A 15,013-nucleotide genomic window follows, 5' to 3' on the forward strand; every position below is an offset into this window, starting at 1 on the left:
CATGAAATGCTAAGAGGCTTCAGAACCAAATCTAACCAGATGTTATGAATTACTAATGCCTGCCATGGGAGAGTCTTTTGATGCACAACTGGGACATGGTTTTACATTATTAGTGATTTAGGTATGCGTTGTGTATCTATAAATGATTAAGAAAGTACAGTATCTTACAGAGTACTTCTTGAGTTTCGTATGGGGATGATATTTGCACGTCAGATCGCCATGGGGACGTTACCGCAGTGATGCAATAAAGCTGCTACAGAGTGTTTCCTTGCAGATGACCAGCCTGGCATCCCGTACTTGTCCTTGGAAAGAATGGGTTCAATTGCATAAAATTCTTTAATAAAGGGGGTGTTTTTTGACAGTCACACTTCACTCACTCAGGGTCTGGTATTTCACAGGAAAGAGAGGAGAACATGACCTGCACCTCCCTTCATTACGAGCCCAAAGACTGACGGATAAACAGACACTCGCCGAGCCTTCCTTCACAACACACGTGATGGATAAACCTGACACTGGATAGATACGTAGACTGATAGATAGATAACGAATGCCTCTAAAATCCTCCTAACGCACGTATGGGTAGCCAGAACAAAAATTATGAAAAGATAGATACAGAGATAGACATAGAAGCTATAGACAGACATAGAGACAGATATATGCTTCTAAAACCATCAAAACATAGATAAGTATTCACCAAGGCATTAACAGAGATAGATAAATAGACAGAGGACGCAGAGTACAGATCAATAGGGAGACAATTGATAGATAACCGAGTAGTTCGATAGATAAACAAATACTTCTGAAAGCCTCCGATAGAAATGTCAGAGGGAAGGAAGACTGCAGTGGCAACCCCGGACCGTTCTCCTCAGTAGGGTGGCAGCCGCCGCCGAGAGTGGAGGTAGAGTGTTGCTCTCTCGTCCTTAGCCACTTGTGAGTTGTAGCGAGTGGTGGTGACAGGGAAGCGAGCAGGGCGGGGTGAGTGGCGCTGGTGGTGAGGTGGTGATGTTTACGCTGTGGTGTTGTGAAGGCATCACTGAAAGGAAAACCAGGAAAAGGAAATGCAGTTTGATGGGAAAAAAAGGAAAAATTATGTGTGTGTGTGTGTGTGTATGTGTATGTGTGTTTATGTGTTTGTTTGTTTGTGTGTGTGTGTGTGTGTGTGTGTGTGTGTGTGTGTCATGCATTCAAAAGTAAACGCATTGTCCCACCATCACTATTAACAACACATACACACACACACACACACACACACACACACACACACACACACACACACACACACACACACACACACACACACACACACACACACACATCACTAATGGTATTTTCGGAACTTCGCGATTTATTAACTAATTCTGCGAAGTAATTTGTTGTTGTTTTTGTTAGTTGGGGAGCGCTCGCGTACACACACACACACACACACACACACACACACACACACCGCGTAGTGTAGTGGTTAGCACGCTCGACAGACAATCGAGAGGGCCGGGTTCGAGTCCCGGCGCGGCGAGGCAAATGGGCAAGCCTCTTAATGTGTGGGGTGTGTTCACCTAGCAGTAAATAGGTACGGGATGTAACTCGAGGAGTTGTGGCCTCGCTTTCCCGGTGTGTGTTGTGTGTGATGTGGTCTCAGTCCTACCCGAAAATCGGTCTATGAGCTCTGACGTCGCTCCGTAATGGGGAAGACTGGCTGGGTGACCAGCAGACGACTGAGGTGAATTACACACACACACACACACACACACACACACACACTCGTAATATTTTTTAAAGGCCAAATATTTTGAACTTATTTTTATGTTCACCTTTCTTCTTCTTCTTCTTCTTCTCCTCCTCCTCTATTTTGTACATGAATGTTGTCGAAATTATAGAGCAAAAAATATGATAAATGTCTTGAGAGAGAGAGAGAGAGAGAGAGAGAGAGAGAGAGAGAGAGAGAGAGAGTACCATTTTCGTCTTTTTCTCTCCCCTTCCAATTTCAAGACAGAGAGACAAGTGGTGAGAGACAGAGTGACATTTTAAAAACATTTCTCTCTCTCTCTCTCTCTCTCTCTCTCTCTCTCTCTCTCTCTCTCTCTGATAACAGGAATATTTATTGTTATTACATTCTCTCTCTCTCTCTCTCTCTCTCTCTCTCTGGTAGTAGTGATCATGGTAGTAGTAATAGTAGTAGTAGTAGTGTGCTAGTGGTGGTGGGTGAGGAGGAGGTGGTGGTGGTGGTGGTGGTCGAGGTATACATGTAAAGAGTGACTGCGTAGAGTGATGAAAGGAACACAAGTAAAGGAACGTTCATGATAGCGTGGCTGCGAAAAACACTGTTAAAGATTGATCGACTAAGCACCGCCTCTATAGTATGTTTGCGCTGCCGTGTTGAGACTGGGAAGGGAAAGAAAGGTAAATAATAATGCTAAGTAAGTACGTGAAGAGAGATAGAAGTTAATAGATAAATAGGTTAGTGAATTAATAAGGAAATAAATAAATAAAATCGTTTGGGGCTGAGAGAAAGAGAGAGAGAGAGAGAGAGAGAGAGAGAGAGAGAGAGAGAGAGAGTTTAAAAAGAATATTCTCTCTGTAATACTTAAACGTAAAAGAAAATACCTTGTTTGGAAATGATTCATGGAGCAATTCTGAAATATTAGAGTAGGCAATGTCACTCGTATGTAAAAAGAAAGACTTACAGTTTATAAATACGAGAAATGTTCAGTACACGAGAATGCGATTGGCTTATATAAAAACTAACAGTGTTGATTAAAATGTTACTATAAAATGTAAGTGCTTTCATGACTGTTGTTGTAATAGTTCGTGTTTAGTGAGAGAATGAAAAGAAAGAAATCAAGATGTAAAAAGAAATGGAAAAATCAATTGTTAGAGTGGTTTTATGACTGTTGTAATAATTCGTGTTTAGTGAGATAATGAAGAGGTAGACGAATTAAAAGAAACAAATCAAGACATAAAAAGAAATGGAAAAATCAATTGTAAGATATCGAATTGTGCAAAACTAACCCCTTGAGTATCAGGACGCGTTTCCATATTCATTCTGCTTACTATTTGGTGATTTTATACAGCTTCAGAAACTCATGTGGGGGATTAAAGTGGTGAAGACTGTGACCATTAATCTTCTGACCTCCATAGACCTTCCTAATGCCAGTAAAATCGTCTAATAATACGCAAATTCATGGTAAAAATGCGTCCAGTACTGAAGGGGTTATGGAAAAGTAAAATGGGGGTTAAAAGTGCGATAATCATGGAGTGAAAATCATACCTAGATTAGAAATAGGAATACGTTTTTGTTAACTATAAATTCCGAAAGACATGATAATTTACAACCTTGAATTTTGAAGAGTGTTTTGAAGCTCTTTGTTGTCTCACCATCACTGTTTTCCAAAGGCTCTAGTTGAAGATCTCATGTTTTCAAGAGTATTTTTTTTAGCAAGTTTTTTTTGGCAAGTTTTCCTAAGGCTTTAGTTGACGATCTCGTGTTTTTAAGAGTAGTTTATTTATTTATTTTTTTTTAGCAAGTTTTTTAGCAAGTTTTCCAAAGGCTCTAGTTGAAGATCTCGTGTTTTCAAGAGTATTTTTGTTTTTTTAGCTATTTTTTTTAGCAAGTTTTCCAAAGGCTTTTAGCAAGTTTTTTTTTTTTTTTGTTTAGCAAGTTTTTTTTAGCAAGTTTTCCAAAGGCTCTAGTTGAAGATCTTGTGTTTCCAAGAGTACTTTTTTTTTTTTTTTATCAAGTAAATTAAAAGGAAATACTGCCTTGAAGACCCTGGGTAGTCTTCTCTGTGGCCTTAGAAAATTGACGTGTTGAGAGAGCAAGGCATTTCTGAATACAGGGATATGAAGTAGTTCATGAAGTTCGTATTTATTTTGTTATTTCAAATGAAGCGTATATTTGAATAATCAGAAGTGTAGCTGTTATTAAAAGAGAATTTCATACAATAATACAACGATGGAATTTAAAAACTGTATCTATTAAGTATCAAGCGTATAGTTTTCATTTATCTCTTATGAAACGTGTCACTGGATATTTGAAAGTGTAGCTGGGAACTGAAAAATGGAAGTGTGAATAGCGAAACCGTGTGATTGTGAAATGGTGAGAGTGATGAGATTGACCGTCCTTTGCAGAGATAATGTAGCTTGCAGGAATGCTGTGAAGTGCCTTTCGCATTAACAGACGAAGAAATAAAAGGTATCTAGATGAGAGAGACTGAAATAGAACTCAGACAAAAGGAGAGACGGGAGGAAATGTAAAGAAAAAGGAAGTGAAATGAAAAAAGATAGATAAGAGAAGAATCAAAGAAAAAAAAAACAAAGACGAAAATAAAACAGTAGTTATTTATATGAGAGAGACTGAAATAGAACTTATTATTACGACTAAAGGAAAAACGGAAAAAGGAAAGATAGATGAAGAATTAAGGAAAAAAGACGAAGAAAAACATTAAGTAATTTAGAAATGCAAAAAAAGGAAATGAAAAAGGGAAGATAGATAAGAGAAGAATTAAGGAAAAAAAGACACGATCGAAAGTAAGACAAAAAATATTTAGACGAGAGAGACTAATATAGACCTCAAACAAAAAGAGAGAAGGGTGAAAATGTAAAGAAAAATAAAGTGAGATAAAGAATGAATGATAGACAAGGGAGGAAATAAGAAAAAAAAAGAGCTCAGGTTGATAAATAAAATAAAGTCAATTTAAGTAAAGAAAAAAATATGTATACAAATAATTTTAAATAAGAAAATATGAAAACGAGAAATACATTGATAAAATAAACTAGAAGGATAACAAATATACGAAGAAAACAAAGAAAGAGTGTGAAAGGAAAGAAAACTGAAGGTTAAAAGTTAAAGAAAGTTAGATAAAAAGGAGAAAGAGAGAGAGAAAGAGAAAGGCAGAGGAGAGAAAAGTGCTGGACGCGTTTCTTGATAATTTGGAAAGAAAGAAAGATGAAAAAGAAACAAAACATTATAAACCTAATAGTGTTTGTGTATTCGTGTGTTCGTGTGTGCATGTGTGAGTGAGAAAATCTAACTTTTTCCTCTCTCTCGATAAGAAAAAGAGCGACGAAATAAGAAAAACGAAAAACGAGAGAAAAACAACCGAAAGATAGAACAAAGGAAAAGAAAGATATTAGGAAAGAAGAGAGAAAGAGAGAAAAAAAGAAAGGAAAAATAGGAGATACACGAACAGAGGTGAGAAAAACACGTGACGAAAAACAGAAACACAACAAAAAGAGACAGAACAACAAAAGTGAACACAAAATAAAAATAAGATGACCAGATAAACAACAACAAAAGGGGAAACACAAAAGAAAGAGAGGAACAGAGGAATAAGAAGAAGCGGGAGACAGAAATTAACAAAGACAAGAGAAAGAAAAAATAAAAGAGAAAGGAAAGAAAGCAACAGTAGAACAGAAAAAAAGAAGAAGAAGCGTTATCTGTTTTTCTTTCTCTCTCCCTCCCCTCTTTATAATTTATCTTACCTTCATTAACTCCGTAATTTGTTCTTCCTTCTCTTATTCGCTCCTTCTCTATTATTTAACTTTTATTCGTCTTCATTTCGTCTTCTTTTTTGCTGTCCTGGTTCCTTTCCCTTGCATCTTTTTATCACTGTCTCGTGTCTGTTTGCATCCCTCCACCTCCTCCACCTCCTCCTTGGGTTAGCATGCTTCTCTACCATGTACTCTCTCGCTCACTGTGTACACGCCCCAGTCAAACACACACACACACACACACACACACACACACACACACACACACTGAATGAATCATAAGCGCCAGGCAGGTTCTAAGCACAATATTTACGTGGTTGGGTCGATGTTAACAGCTCACATTCATTACCTTGATTGAAATACTGATAAAGGTGTGAGGCTTAAAAACATTAGCTGTGTTTTACGTGTAGAAACTTGCAGGCTTTGAAGAGAGGAATAGATACTTCATACATGTAATTGAAGTGTCCTTTCGTACGTCTTTGAAATGTTGATAAAGGCTGTGAGTCTTTGATATATGACCTTGTTCTGGTAAAGCTTGTAAAAGAGGAAAGTAATGTCAGTGTAAAATCGCTTTCATGTTAGGTTCTCATTTGATTTTTCCCCGTGTTTTGCTTTATTTTTGCGTCATGTGTTAGCAGTTGCGTTCACTGTTGAAGAAATATTGACTGAAAGCTGAGTTAAAACGGAAATTAGGACGAAAAAGTTAAAAAGACACTTATTATTAATCATAACCTCAATTTTTTACCATTTCCAAACATTTCACAAGACTAAACCACAAAAAGAAAGAATCCAAGTACGAAGGAAAAATAAAAATATAAAGAAATAATGAACAAAACATCTTGAAACATTCCTTAATCCTTGATTTCCTCAAGGTGGTTAAGTAAGATTAGCAAATATGAGAGAAACATGTAATGCGACCACTGTGTGTCCGCCCCTGCATGTGTGGTGAACTGCGTGTCTTAACCTAGCGAGTGAGCCTTTCCTGCCCCCTCTGTCCCTCTCCTCCTCCCTCCCTCCCTCCCTCTCTCTCCCTTTCCATCTATCGTGTACACCAAAGCGGCTTGTCACGCACGGTACACACGCACGAACACACACGCACTCTAGGACAAGGGAACTGGCACACACAGACAAACACACATACATACATACGCACGCACGGTTGCATACTTTCACGCTAAGAATATAAGTGTTTTTTTGTGGGTTTGGTTTTAGATAAAGGGTGAAAAGTGAGTTTACTGAAAAAATAAAGGAAATTGCGCGGGATATTTTACAAAACGTGAAGTGAATTAGATTAGCTTCGTTTGTTGAGGCTGCTTACTTGTTTATGTGTTATTTGTTTACTTTCTTGATTTGGTGTTTATTTGTTTTGTTTGGTGAGTAAAAAGGTGAAGGGTTAGGCGCATATCACACACACACACACACACACACACACACACACACACACACACTCTATCTCTCTCTCTCTCTCTCTTTGATATATAGCTTTCCGAACTTCATATTAATCTTCCTTTCCTCATCCTCTATCTTCTCTTCCTCCTCTCTTCCTCCCTTTACTCCTTGTTCCTCTTCATATATCTTGCCTCCTCCTCTTCCTCTTCCTCCTCTTCCATTTGTCATGTTTATTGTTCCCTAGTTCGTCTTTGCCCTTTCCTTTCACTTCTGTTCCTCTTGTCGCTTATTCATCTTTCCCTCTTTCCTCTTTAGTTTCCTCTTGTGTCCCTTTGATCTTTCTCTTTTCACGTACTTGGCTTATTTCCTTTCTCTTTCCTCTTTTAGCTTTGCCTCTTCTTCTTCTTATCATCTTATCTCTTGTCTCTCAGTTTGTCTTATTCTATCATTCCCTCTTGATTTTCTTTAATTATTCTGTAATTCTCCTTTTAATTTATTCCAATACCCTGAAATTTGATCTAATCTCATATGCATTCTAATTAAATCCTTTTCATTTTCTCTTTCCTTCTATAAATTTTACTCCATCAAACCTTCATTAACCTTCTTAACATTTTATCTTTAATTTCTCTTATCATCTGTCTAGTTGTGTCTCATTTCCTCTTGTTCCTGGTGATTTTCCCTCGTGTTCTTCTTGATTTCCCCTTCTTCGCGAAATTCTTCCTCTTCTTGATAACGTTACTCAATTTCTTAATCTCGAAAAACTCCTTCTTGTCTCACTTGAAATGTTTCCCCATCCTGCTTTCCTTTTAGTGTCCTCTCGTTCCTCTTGAAGTTATTGTTCCCCGTGCGTGTTCCCCTGACCGCCAACATGTCTTTGAGGTTCCACGTGAGACACTTCAGCCGTGTGCCGCAGGGAGGAGAGAAGGTGGCCAAGGTTACGTTCAGAGGTGAGTGTTACTGAGTGCCTGTGTGTCTGTGTGTGTGTAAGAGTGTCACATGGAAGTTAATTCATACTTATGAGAGAATATAGTTTACAATAATCATCTGTCTCTTAGTTCGTTGTTCATCTGAAGGTTATATAGAAAAAGGGTTATGGAGAGAGGGAAATAAGTGTTTGTGTGTGTGGGGGGGGCGGTGATGACATGTGTTTATACCTTTCCTACTTCCTCTTTCGTATCTATGATTTTTTCTTCCTCTCTTTCTTCTTTCTTTCTTTTTCTATTCTAATCGTATATTTTTCTTCCTTCATTTTGCATTTTTTAGAGTGTAGCTGTGTGTGTGTGTGTGTGTGTGTGTGTGTGTGTGTGTGTGTGTGTGAACAGTATTAGCTAACCAGGGTATATGGTGTTTTTTAAAAGGGTTTCTTGAAGGCACATGGTGGGGTTCATAACCTAGCCAGTGTGTGTGTGTGTGTGTGTGTGTGTGTGTGTGTGTGTGTGTGTGTGTGTGTGTGTGTGAGTGAATGAACTGTATGTAAATATTTTTGTGAAGAAAAGAGGAAGCATTGTTCCATATAAGAAATTAATTGAAATTGATAAGGAAGGATTCAAAATTGAGATGAGAGTGTTAGAAATTGAGATGAGTGCTACAAATTGAGACGAAAGGATTACAAATTGAGATGAGTGTTACAAATTGACATGAGAGTGTTACAAATTGAGATGAAAGGATTACAAATTGAGATGAAATGATTACAAATTGAGATGAAAGGATTACAAATTGAGATGAGAGTGTTACAAATTGAGATGAAAGGATTACAAATTGATTATATTAGTACATTCTGTATATAATTTCATCTAATTATATGCTGCATCTAGCACTGATGTAACAAGTTTTATGATCGAGTAACTTTTGTTTTGTTTTTCTTTTCTGTGTTTTCTGCTTCAGTTCCATTCTTTTCCTCCTCCTCCTCCTCCTCCTCCTCCTCCTCCTCCTCCTCCTCCTCCTCCTCCTCCTCCTCCTCCCCGTCCTCCTCTTTGTCTTCCTCTTCTAATTGACCAATCACGGACAGTAAATTATTCTCTTTCTCTTTCTTTCTTTTTCTTATTCTTGTTTATTTTTCTTTTTATTTACCATAGAGAAAATTTCTTACGTGTTGTTGTTGTTGTTGTCGTCGTTGTTGTTGTTGTTGTTGTTGTTGTTGTTGTTGTTATTGTTGTTATTGTTCATCTTATTCTCGAGCGTAAACGTCTACTTATAATTATGTCGTTTAAGGTGACTCGTAGTTTTAAGTTTAAATATGAATGACTTATTAAAAGTAAAATTAATCCACCTCACTTTTTATCATTATAACACTTTAAACATTTCTTTCTTCTCTTCCTCGAATTCCTTTATTTTTTTCTTTCATCCCTGCGTCAGTTCTTAACTCAACATTATTCATTCATTTATTCATTCATTCATTCATGCATAAACTTGATAATTCGTGTTTATTTTTTTTGTTATTTTTCTTCATGTATTTCTTTTGTCATGTTCTTTCCTTCATTCTTCCTCTTCTTCCCTTATTGTGTTTACGTTTTTACTGGACAATCTTGAAGGAGAAGGAGGAGGAGGAGGAGGAGAAGGAGGAGGAGAAGAAGGAGGAGGAGGAACAAAACGAGGCGGTAAATGAAAAGGAAGAGAAGGAAGGAGGGGAGTTAAATGAGGAGAAGGAAGAGAAGGAGGAGGAGTAGAAGAAGGAACAGGAGGAGGAGGAAGTAAATGAGGAGAAGGAGGAAAAGGAGATGGAAGAGAAAGGAGAAGGAGGAGGAAGACCAAAGTGGGAGGGTGCAGGAAAGTAAATAGGCGGAAGAAGAGGAGGTGGGTTGGAAGAATGCTGGCAAATGAAGAGGAGGAGGAGGAGGAGAAGGAGTTGGAGGAGGAGGGGGAGGAGGGAGAAGAAAAAAGAGAAAGAATGCAGAAAATTGGAAGAAAAAGGAAAAACAAAACAGAACAATGCTGCCAAAACGAGGAGGAAAAAGAGGAGGAGGAATCTTAAAAGGAGGAGGGGGGGAGGAGGAGGAGGAGGAGGAGGAGGAGAAGGAGGAAGAGGAGGAGGAGTAACACAAGGAAATACAAAAGAAAAACAAACAACAACAGACCTTTCATCTAATATCTGGCTGTTTATTGACGAAGGAATCATAAACTAAGAAAAATCACTGTTTTTTTTAACGTAAGAAGGGAAAACTGGCTAAGGGAAACAAGAACTGAGACAAATTTAGGTGAATGTGACCTTTTCCCCTCTGTGTCCGGTCATTAGGGGACACGTGGGCACCTTGGTACATTTCCCGGTCCTGTGCAGCTCCTATCGTGTTGGGGAGATGGAGTGAAGGTGTGTGTTGGGAATGTGAGTTACTGCCACCAATGTTACTGAAAAATACGTGAAGTGGGGTGAGTGAAGGCAGGTTCCCGAGCCGCCTGCCTGTTTCTGACGCCTTCTCTGGTGTGGGAAAGGGATAAAGATTGGAGGGATACAGAGAGTTATGAGGAGGAGGAGGAGGAGGAGGCGGAGTTGGAGGAGGAGAGGGAGGAGGAGGTGGAGGAGGAGTGGGAGGAGGAGGAAGAGGTGGAGGAAAAGTCACAGGAAGAGGAGGGAAAAACTTGGGTAATGCTGGCAAATGTGGTAAATAAGAAAGACACTGGAACAAACAACATGGTTACTCACTCTACAAGTATTCCATCCATTCACCTCTATTTGTGAACCACTTCCTGACTTTTTCTTTTCTTTCTTTTCTTTAAACTTGCTCCTTCTCTGAACTCCCCGCAGCCTCTTTTATTGTGTAGTAGCTGATGTGTGGCTTGCCTCTACCTTCGCTAACTACAATAAACTTACTAGTATTACGTTGCGTTTACTTTTGTCTAAGTCCGTCTGTAGTGTGCGTACATCTGTATTCGTCCTAATTAACCCACCCGCCTTCGTGACGTCCACAAATTGACGTCAAGGAACTTTTTACCTGCGTCCTGCATGCATGAGGCTGAGCGTCGTGTGCTGAGTAGTGGTGTGAGTCACGGCTCACTGTGCCTGGTGCCGCGCACTGACACGCTCTCACTGACTGTCAGGGTTTAAGACACGTCCATATCCACTTCGGCCTCAGCGGGCTGGCGGAGAAAAAAAGAAAAAAAGAAAAAAGAAAGCATAGGGTAAAAAAAACAGTGTCCGAGTAGGCATGAAAAGAGCGTGGCGTTGCTGCAGGCGTCAACACATTGCACCCAGTTTTTACTGTGCCGGCGTACATTTGTTTACGTGGCTTAATTTTTGGTGGTGTGTGGGAACAGGTGGGCCGCGCGGGACACCTGGCTCACTGTGGGTTTACCTTCAGCCTAACATGGCGTCAAGCGGGCGTGCTTTGTGTTGTCTATGGCAACACAAATGAAAAGGAAAGAAAAAAAAGTGACGTATTGAAGGCTGTTTGCAGTCCACAGCCATGAAGGCCTCCAGTGCTGCCAGGTGTGGCGTGGGCCTTTGTTTGAGTAATGAGGCGTTGGTGAGGCACATTATTGTATGCATTATTGCAAGCAGTCTTTTCTGGAAGAGTAAGTAGACTTGCATAAGAGTGGCGCGGTGCTGTGGTACACGCCATGTATTTATTTCATTAAAGAAATCCAGCAGGTCTGTGATGTGAAACGTTTATATTTGAATGCGTGTTGTGAATCTTTATGATCTCGTTTGTTGTGTCCATGATCTCCGTTTTCATGTCCCTCATCAGTAACTCCATTACCTTGCCAGCTGCCGCCGTGGCGTGGCGTGGCGTGGCGCCGGGAATCATCACGGTGACTTTTTGTCTTAGTGAGTGTGGCTGTGCCGGCGTTGGCAAGCTTGCAGTCTTGATGGACTTGGATTAGTTTTGTGAGCGGCAGAAAGAGTTCGTCTCTGGATTTCTTCATTTTTGCTGGTGCATACATGTCTGGCCTCGCAGATTTGTTTGCTTCATTTTCCTGGAAAAGGGGGAGGTGAGCTGAGGAAGACGGTATTGTTTACTTTGGACTCTGGGACGTTGTTGGCGCTGCGAGTGATCGTCTTTAAGGAAAACTGACGCAAAAGTAGTTAAGTGTGTCCCCTGAGGTGATTTTGTCATCAATGTGGCTGCCATTTTGTGTTGGTGGAGATGCTGTGGCTGGTGGCAGGGTGTTTGTGAAGGAAGTAAAGAAGACTTATGGGTACACTGACCAGACTTGGCAATGTGAAGGTCTAGTGTTTCTTACTCTGCCTGATGCTTTGTGGTAACGTCCTCTGTTCCCTCGCGCCTCAGAATGTCTTTGTTGTGGCTATGTTAACCCTTTCAGTACTATGCCGCGTTTTCATAATCATTCTGGTTATCATTTAGTGATTTTTATACAGTTTCAGAAACATATGTTGCTATTAAAATAGTAAAAACTCAGACCATTAATCTTCTGACGTCCATAGACCCTTCTTGATGCAAATAAAATCGTCTAATCTTACCCAAAAATCAAGGTAAAAATGCGTCTCATTATTGAAGTGGTTAATGCTTGGATGCACTTTTTTTCCTTTTTAGCGGCTACACTGTTCTTCCTTTCTTTGTTCCACCTCTTGGGTTTATTACCGACAACTGAACATTTTATCACTTCTAATCAGCGTAGCGTGTGTCTGGTGTTAACTGTGCCGGAGGTGAATCAGCCTATCTAATGTGGCGCTAAGTTGGAAGCACTCTCAATTAAGTTGTATGAGCAGCTTGTTCGCAATGCTCATTCATGGAGTGTGTTACTGCTTGCCTGTAACTGGAACAAGAGGAGAGAGTGGAGAACGAGGAGGCAAAAGAGGAGGAGGAGGAGGAGGAGGAGGAGGAGGAGGAGGAGGAATTTTAGGACGAGGAGGAGAAGGAATTGTAGGACGAGGAGGAGGAAGAGTGTGCCAATGAATATGGAAGAGGAGAAAGAAAAATAGAGGAATCTGGGGAAATGAAGAAAACTGGAGAAATAAGATGAGGAAAAGATGAAACAATACCAGGAAACTAAATCAAGGAATAGATAGAGGAAAAGAGGAAAACCGATAGAACATTGTTGAAAGGAGGAGGAGGAAGAGGAAAAGGAGAAATAAAAATTGGAGGGTTACAGGAAAGTTATGAATAGTAGTAGGAGAAGGAGAAGGAAAAATGCTGGAGGAGGATGAGGAGAAGGAGGAGGAGGGAAAAAAGTAGACGATATTAGCGAATGGGGAAGAAAAGAAGGGAGAGAAGAATAATTGGATGAAGACTGGACAATAAAAAAAATAAAATAAGGTGGAACAACACAGTAGAAAGATGATGATGATGATGATGATGATGATGATGATGATGCGGGTGATGAAGAAAAGGAGGAAGAAAAATATGAAAAAAAGAGAAAACGAATGATAACAAGAGAAATACTAAAGAATCACAACAAAATTACAAGAAAGAGACAGTAAGGCACCACTGACACTCCCACCAGTCAGTACGTGTGGGAGGACATGATAGAACAGAAAAAGACATCTCCCAACAACCACGTCCTGTAATAGAGAGTACCATGAGTGTAAAAGAAAACGGGAACATAGTATCATAGTAGTTAGGAATGTAATTAGAAGAAGGTCATTATACTAAACTATTGTTCTGTGGCCTTGAAAGAGGAGGAGGAAGAGGAGGAGGAGGAGGAGGAGGAGGAGGAGGAGGAGGAGGAGGAAGGAAACTTGAGGTGGAGAGAAAGTGGCCTGAAGGAGAGGGAGGGAGGTATCCAGAGGGTTCCACTTTGTTCTCTCTCTCTCTCTCTCTCTCTCTCTCTCTCTCTCTCTCTCTCTCTCGGGTGTAATGCCTCAATATTATATATTTTTCATATCTTAGAGAGAGAGAGAGAGAGAGAGAGAGAGAGAGAGAGAGAGAGAGAGAGAGTGTATTTTATTTGATATTCTAAGATTGTAGGTGCTCGTGTGTGTGTGTGTGTGTGTGTGTGTGTGTGTGTGTGTGTGTGTGTGTGTGTGTGTGTGTGTGTGTGTGTGTGTGTGTGTGTGTGTGTGTGTGTGTGCAGAGATTTTACGAGCGGAAAAAGGAAGAATGGAGAGGAAGGATAAATGAAGGAAAGAGAAGAAGTTGTGAGAGAGAAGAGGTGTGTTTCCTTCAAAGGGGAAAGTTTTGAAGAAAAGAAAGTAAGACGACAGAAAAAGTAAATGATGAAATTGTTGATGGAATGATGAGAAAGAAGAAAAATGTAGGGATTGACCTGTTGTTGTTGTTGTTGTTGTTGTTGTTGTTGTTGTTGTTGTTGTTGTTGTTGTTGTTGTTGTTGTTGTTGTTGTTGTTGTTGTTGTTGTTGTTGTTGTTGTTACTATTTTTCATCATTACTACTACTACTACTACTACTACTACTACTACTACTACTACTACTACTACTACTACTACTACTACTACTACTACTACTACTACTACTACTACTACTACTACTACTACTACTACTACTACTACTACTACTTACTTTTTTGACATCTCATTCTAATATTTTCATTCTCTCTCTCTCTCTCTCTCTCTCTCTGTCAGATGACCTTCCCATCAAAACCAGACTGTTTTCTCTCCTTTTCATCCCTCTTACCTCCTTTTTCCCTCTCACACTCTCCCTCCTCCCTCCCTCCCACCCTCCCTCCCTCCCTCCCTCCCTCCCCCTCCCTCCTCCATATCTATCTACCTTCCTCCCTCCCCACCATCTCATCCAATTTCATAAGGACCATGGTAGTTTTCTCTCTCTCTCTCTCTCTCTCTCTCTCTCTCTCTCTCTCTCTCTCTCTCTCTCTGACCTTTCAATCTCTTCATGTTTTTATACACTTCACTTCCGCTTTATCACTTCCTCGTTCTCCTCTCCTCTTCTCTTCTTCTCTTCCTTCTCTCCTATCTCACGTTCCTCTTCTCTCTTCTCTTCCTCCTCCTCCTCCTCCTCCTCCTTTCATATACTTCAGTGGTTACCCTGACAACGCATGGTGGTGGTGGTGGTGGTGAGGTGGTTCTCTCTCTCTCTCTCTCTCTCTCTCTCTCTCTCTCTCTCTCTCTCTCTCTCTCTCTCTCTCTCTCTCTCTCTCTCTCTCTCTCTCTCTCTCTCTCTCTCTCTCTCTCTCTCTCTCTCTCTCTCTCTCTCTCTCTCTCTCTGTGAAGAGCGTTAAAGCAGATAGTGCTATGTTGTGACAGGAACACACGCTCTCTCTCTCTCTCTC

General features: G+C 40.1%; 1 protein-coding gene and 1 non-coding gene across 2 annotated transcripts in view; both read left to right on the forward strand.

Moving 5' to 3' along the window:
• The first annotated feature begins 864 nt into the window (after positions 1 to 864).
• The window catches only part of LOC123507304 (otoferlin-like), a 162,523-nt gene continuing 148,374 nt past the window's right edge, over positions 865 to 15,013 (forward strand). The window contains 2 exon segments of the mRNA XM_045260056.1: positions 865 to 930; positions 4,126 to 7,823. Coding sequence (XP_045115991.1) covers positions 7,745 to 7,823 — 79 coding nt within the window. The 5' untranslated portion in view covers positions 865 to 930; positions 4,126 to 7,744.
• Trnav-gac lies at positions 1,442 to 1,513 on the forward strand. Its single transcript has one exon. It is a non-coding gene; the product is annotated as a tRNA-Val (tRNA).

This window comes from Portunus trituberculatus, chromosome 22 (genome assembly GCF_017591435.1).
Source record: "Portunus trituberculatus isolate SZX2019 chromosome 22, ASM1759143v1, whole genome shotgun sequence".
NCBI lineage: Eukaryota > Metazoa > Arthropoda > Malacostraca > Decapoda > Portunidae > Portunus > Portunus trituberculatus.